The sequence below is a fragment of the Triticum aestivum genome, chromosome 6A, assembly GCF_018294505.1.
Source record: "Triticum aestivum cultivar Chinese Spring chromosome 6A, IWGSC CS RefSeq v2.1, whole genome shotgun sequence".
NCBI lineage: Eukaryota > Viridiplantae > Streptophyta > Magnoliopsida > Poales > Poaceae > Triticum > Triticum aestivum.
Window position 1 is genome coordinate 368,052,991 of NC_057809.1, and position 6,705 is coordinate 368,059,695.

Consider the following 6,705-nt stretch of genomic DNA (forward strand, 5'->3'; position numbering starts at 1 on the left):
GCAGTGGAGGGCGGAGTAGCTGGGCGCCATGGGGCAGGGCGGCAGCGCGCTGGGAGGAACGGAGGCAGTGCGAGGGGCGGGGCAGGGCGGCGGCTCGCTGGGAGGCCGGGAGCTGCGCCGTGGGGCAGGGCGGCGGTGGTGGCGCGCTTCGGGAGGGCAGCCGCGGTGGTGGCGCGATTCGGGAGGGCGGCGATGGCGGTGGCCTAATTCGGGGAAGGTAGCCGCCGATCGAGGGAGTGGGGGTTAGGGACGGGATGGAGGGGGATGGGTCGGGGTTAGGAACGGATCGTGGCAGTTCGGCTAGTTCCGGAACATCTCATCGGGCCCATATAGGGCGCGTCGTGATCCAAATAGTTATTTTAATCCTGGGATTAGAATAGTGTCACTATTCTGATCACGGGATCAGAATAATATTATGATCACAACCTGACATGTCCCGCTAGTAGTACGTTGAACTTCCCTATGAACTAGGTTGAACTTCCGCCAACATTGCCCAAATGGGGCTTGCGATATACCGTTGGAAAGCTATGGACACCAATATCATGACCCAACTTAAATTTTTGGCAAAATATAAGCGGTTTAATAGCAGTTTTGAAAACCGTTTTTTCTTTGCACAAAAAATGTGAATCATATTTTCGATCGCATTTCTAAAACGTTTATCAGAATGAGGCATATAATATGGCGTTGGAAAGCTGCTGCAAAACTGCACCTTCCACATGTTGAAAGTTTTCTCTAATTCCCTATGGTTAAAGAGTAATTTGAAAAAACGTACAATTTTGTAAACCGAACAGCCGAGTTCATTTTTTCGATGTCATTTCTAAATGGCTAATCTAATGAAGGCATATGATACGGCATTGGAAAGCTTATGAAAATGCGCTACTTTTTCATCTTGAAAGTTTTTTTCTAATTTTGAATGGTTTAAGAGTAATTTAGAAAATGATCCAAGTCCTACCGAGTTCGTATTTTCGAGCTAATTTTTTAACCGTGCGTCCGAATGCATCAAATGATATGGCGTTGGAAAGCTTGAACAAATGCAAAACTTTTTGGTATGTATTATTTCTCCCAATTCTTTATGGTTTTAAGTCAGTTTCAAAAATGGCGAAAAACATATTTTCGCCGTAATTTCTACAAACTTTATCAGAATTGGGCAAATAATACACTATTGAAAAGCTACAGAAAATGCGAAACTTTTTCATGTTGATGCTTTTCTTTGATTCTTAGGCGTTTTCAAGTAATTGCGAAAATGGCGAGATCATTCGTTCTGCCTTTATCACGAAACAGATTCTTCGAAAATGCATCGCGTGAAGAACCTGAACTTCTCGGCGCGTGTACCTGAACTTCACTCTGTTTTTCACGTGATTTTTTTGCTCATAGGTCTCCATCCACTGCTCGTAACTCTCCATTCATTCACCGGAATTGAGCAGGTGATATACCGATGGAAAGCTACTGTAAGCATGCAAGTTTCCCGTGTTGATCGTTTTTTCGTACTCACGACGATTTTAAAAGTTTTTCATCTCAAATTCATTCAACGTAGTAGTTGAACTTCCTGCTGTTTTCACGTTGAACTTCTGTGGCGTATTTTCGTTTGTAATTTTCTCATCCATTTGTCCGTGTTACACAAATGATATTCCTTTGGTACAAATCTCTCCCACAATAATTTTTTAAACTTTCTCCGATGGAGGACTTGAACTTATAACAACAAAACTTTTAGACTTTGCTTTTTTATTCTTTTTTTAATACAAAATGCACACCGTGTAGTACGTGAACTTTCGGCAGTTATCAATCTGAACTTCTCTTGGTTACGTGAAAATATCTAAGTTTTTTTATGAATTTTTAATATGATTTACTTAATCCTTTTTATGAATCTTAAAGCGCTCTACTTTTTAAAAGTTGAACTTCTTGTTATTTTATTTTTGAACTTCCTGTTTCCATTCTTTAATAACGAGGAAAATCTGAGTTTTCTATAATCCTCGAACTTCTCCATATTTTTAATATGGACTTCCTGGTTTTATTTCTTAATCCCTTTTTATGAATCTTGAAGCGCTCTATTTTTAAAAGTTGAACTTCTTGTTATTTTATTGTAGAACCTCTTGTTTACATTCTTTAATAATGAAGAAAATCTGAGTTTTCTATAACAAGGAAAATGTGAGTTCTCTTTAAAAATTGGGACCTTGCCTTTTAATTCATTTTTCTCATATTAAACACACATCATGTAGTAAAAACTTCTCCATGTTTTAAAATTGAACTTCTTGGTTTTATTCTTCAGTAACGAGAAAAACTAAGTTTTTAATGTACATTGAATTACTCAGTTTTTTCAAATTGAACTTCTTGGTTTAATCTTTAGTATAAGGGAAAATCCGAATTTAGAAAAATGGGGAATTTTTTAAAAAACTTTTTTTGTTATTCCCTTATTTTAATTTGAATTTATTAGTTATTCTTTAAAACGAGAATCTGAGGTTTTTATCAACTTTGAACTTTTTGTTATTTTAATTTAAACTTCTTAGTTTTATTTTTTAGTAACGAGAAAAATCGAGTTTTTCGAACCTCTTTGTTTTAAAATTTTGAACTTCTTGGTTTTATTTTTTAATAATGTGAAAAATCCGAATTTTTTATAGACATCGAACTTCACCATTTTTTAAATTTGAACTTCTTAGTTTTATTGGTTAGTAACGGGAAAATGATTTTTTTAAAACAATGATATCGTGTCGTTATTTTTAATTTGAACTTCTAGTTTTTATAGAATGGGGCAAATCAATTTTTTTTTCATTTTCCTAGCCATGTGGATATTTCAATGGTGTGTTCCTTTTTCTTTTTGGAACTTGTTGCAATGAACATTTTTAGGTTTCATTTTATTACCTTTTCCTCATCTGAACTTTTGTGTTGCCACACACCTACACACATACACTCACATGATTTTAACACACATCTAACCATGAAGATGTTCTAAAATTTGAACTGCTAAGTTTTATTCATTTAATAACGAGAAAAATATGGTTTTTTTATTGGCATCGAACTTCACCATTTTTAAAATTTGAACTTCTTAGATCTTTGTTAGTAACGGGAAAATTCTATCTTTTATAAACATCGGACCACTCCATTATTTTAATTTGAACTTCTAGTTTTTTTAAATAAGGAAAATCATTTATATATTATTTGAACTTCACCATTTTTTTTCGTTAATGAGTTGTTTTAAAAAATGCAAAAAATGGAGTTGTGTTTTTTTATTTTTTGAACAGGTAAATCCTAGGTTTCAATAAATTTTGAAATTCTTTGTTATTTCAGTTTGAACTTCATCTTTTTTTACTGGAAAAATATGTTTTCAAATAAGCATCAAACAAAATTTTTAAAATTAAAATTTCCTACTTTTATTTTTCCTAGAAACAGAAATAATTTGATTTTTCCGTATACTTCTTCGTTATTTTATTTGAACTTCTCGATTTTTATTGGTTTAGCAGCAAGGAAAAACTGTGTTTTAAAATTTAAACTTCTTAGGTTTCTTGAACCGAACTTCTCGGGGTTTTTTTAAACGGTGAAAATCAAATGATTTGTTACTCTAAATTGAACTTCTAGGCTTTTATTAATTTTGAAAAGTTAAATTTTGGATTTTTTTTAAACTTTCGACTACACCGTTATTTTTAATTTAATCTCCTTTTTTTTAATGCAGGAAATCATTCTTTGCTCAAATTCGTTTTTTTACAAACATCAGACATCGCCATTTTTTAAATTTGAACATCTTGGTTTTATTCTTTTACGAATGAGAAAAACCTAAATTTTTAATAGACATCTAACTTTACCATTTTTTAAATTTGAATTTCTTAAATTTATTGGTTAGTAATGGGGAAAATCCTTTTTTATAAACATTGGACCGCACCGATATTTTAATTTGAACTTCTAGTTTTTTTAGAATGGGAAAACCATTTTTTAGAAATTCCTTTGAAATGTTCCTCTTTTAAAATATCAACATCCTCGTGAGTATTTTTAAAACTTTATTTTTTAATGCAATGTAATATCACACTTTTTCATATTCTCCCCAAAAGTTTTTGCGAATGACATACTATTTCAAGGTGATGATATGGTACATATTTGAACTAGCACACCTAGCTAGTTCATGCTTTTCCACTGTTTTATTATGAAATGCAACAAGTTAAGATTCTTTGAACTCCTCTCTTGGTTATATATGAACAACACCATATGATTCCGTCATTCCGTTTTCTTTTTCAAAGTATAGTATATTCACTTTCATTCTTTTTGCAGTATTAAACTTCGAAAACATTAACTGGGTACTGCAAAGACTATGAATTTCACTGCCGAACAACAACTACGTGCATTTCATCAAAATTTTCTATTTGACTAAAAGTTGCACAAACTCTAGCAACATACTGCATCTATTCCCAGGCTAGTTCTCAGGCATTACATCCAACAAATATAGTGCATGTGAGCAAAAAACCGAAAACAACGGTGGCAGTACAATCAGCCATATTAGATAAAAAAAGCATACATAAGTCGAGTTGTTCTTCCACAGCTTGCTCGACTGGATCGGCCAATCCTTTTTTTTGTCGTTTACCAGCAGCGGAGACGTCCATGGTGCGCCAACGAGGCCACCTGCATATTCAAGATTACAACACAGTTTCATCCAAGTGTATGTATATGTCCATGCATGGGTGTTTATAATACATAGCTGAGGAATCACAAACAAACTTCAGTGTGCTGCCAGAGCAAGACCAGCATTGTCGTCCGTTAGACTCTTCAGATACTCTTTCCACACCGGATGGTCCTCCTGAGGCCGGTTGTGCGCTGTCCACACAGGTTCTCCTAGGAAGAGCTTCATGAGCTGTGCACGACAAGAGGCATCAGAATGTGTTAAGTTTGATAAGGACCCAGTTTATATCTGATGCAAGATAGAACTTCTACATATATACACCGTCTCATTTTAATTGCTTATAGATTTTGTTTAACAGCACAATTCTCTAATTACCGGCTGAAAATGAACCTTGTTTCTGCATCCTACGAGAGCACACTTTCTGCTAAACTTGAATACACTACCCAGATTGGCCAACTTGTGTCGTACATCTGATCCGTGAATGTGATGCTGCTAGTTCAGCATTGTATTGTTTTTCCTTAGTGGTCCTCACCAAGTAGCATTACATGAAGAATTAGTTGTCAACCATCATGTTGATCCGTTTTGTGACTTGCGCTTCTTTTTGATGGTTCTACAGATGTCCTCTAATCTAGTGCCTAACTCATGCTTTCAATGAGCTTGGTTGACAAAACAGATTCATATTTCTATGCAAAATGTGATGCGAAAAATAATCACCGCAACAACACTTTAGCAGTAAAACACATAAAAGATCCCAGTCAGTACCTTCACATGGTTGGCGGCGTCGAGGGCGAACCGATGATAAATTCCAGCCGGCAGCACGATGATATCCCCTTCTTTTATCCAGATCCGAACCCACTTGTCATCCTTGTCGCGCACATCAAAGTACCCGCCGCCTTCCAAGTTGTAGCGGATCTCTTCGTCGGCATGCATGTGCTCTGTGAAGAAGTTCTTGAGCTTCTCCTCAAAGTTTGCTAACTTTCCAGGGCATATATCGAGATGATCCTTCAGCAAGTGATGCATGTGCAATACTATCAGATTACATACACAAGGTGTGCATGGTTAAAGAGAAGCAAAGAGGAACTGAGAGTTGGTGGGAGTCGCAAACCATGTAGTTATATCCTCTGTCTTTGCGGATCTTCGCTAGCTCTTCTTTGCTTTCAGGTCTCTTTGGGTCCAAATGCCAATATAACACACCAATCTCTGAAAGAAAACAGGGAAAGTGTTGGAAGCTGCTTAGCAGAGTATACCATGTTTACGGAACCGAGCCCAGCTTCTAGACACCATGTTTACGGAAAAGTGGATTCAGATACCTGGCCGTTTTTGAATTTTTTTCAAAATGATAATTTTCAAAGCTAAAAGAGAACTGAAAACATTCCCTTGTTCTACTCGCCTTATTAGTCAGGTGTCCACTCTCAGCAGTTACTTCTTTGGGTGAGGAACATAAATTGTATAGTTCGAATCGATAGAGGATAATCAAGAACGATGGCAAGTCACCCTCTGTTCAAGCAATTACATGAGGGCGGCGTCATCTAAAAGTGTTGACTAAGGCCACGACATCCAACGAATAAAAGCTCGTATACATTCAGCCAAAAGAGGCATTTTCTTCCCAAAAAAATAGGGGACACACCAACAATCCAAGAAACTGAGGATCATCATTCGCACCCTGGAGCTTGGAGAGAGGTAGGAGCTCCCTGTGGTTCTTGAGGTCCTCACCGTCCTCCCCAACCATCCACACCTGATCCAAGAACCAAGATTAGGCGCAAATCAGATATAGAGAAGATAGAATTCATCTCGATTCCTAAGAGAAATCCATGGGATCGAATCCTGGCCATACCTGAAGAGCCATGTTGAGCGGTGAAAGTGCGTTATATCGACTAGAGGGGGGGTGAATAGGCGATTTTTATGAAAGTCTTCAAAATATGGGAGTTATGAAGACAAACGATAGAAATAAACCTAATACCCTGCAGCGGAAGGTAGACTACACTAGGCAGGCCATAGTCAAGTATTCAATAGAGTGAAAGCACAATGACTAATAGCAGCAATGTAGTAAGGATCAGGTAGGAAGATATTGAGAAGCCAAACAGGAAACACAGTTACTCAGTGAA

At 36.7% G+C, this 6,705-nt stretch overlaps 1 protein-coding gene across 1 annotated transcript; it reads right to left on the reverse strand.

The window, feature by feature from the left end:
* Window positions 1-4,699: 4,699 nt before the first annotated feature.
* On the reverse strand, window positions 4,700-6,449 carry LOC123130633 (1,2-dihydroxy-3-keto-5-methylthiopentene dioxygenase 4-like). Its single transcript, XM_044550470.1, has 5 exons — window positions 6,435-6,449; window positions 6,263-6,335; window positions 5,706-5,800; window positions 5,363-5,602; window positions 4,700-4,831 (listed from the first exon to the last, which is right to left on the reverse strand). Exons 1-5 carry the CDS (start codon window positions 6,444-6,446, stop codon window positions 4,700-4,702), a joined length of 552 nt encoding a protein of 183 aa, XP_044406405.1. The 5' UTR covers window positions 6,447-6,449.
* Between the last annotated feature and the right edge of the window lie 256 nt (window positions 6,450-6,705).

Bases quoted from the DNA above. Each gene is read 5' to 3' on its own strand.
- LOC123130633 (XM_044550470.1), bottom strand. The intron at 5,603-5,705 runs GTTTGCGACTCC...CACTTGCTGAAG, and splicing joins ACAGAGGATATAACTACATG to GATCATCTCGATATATGCCC. The intron at 4,832-5,362 runs GTACTGACTGGG...TGTCGTGCACAG, and splicing joins ACGCCGCCAACCATGTGAAG to CTCATGAAGCTCTTCCTAGG.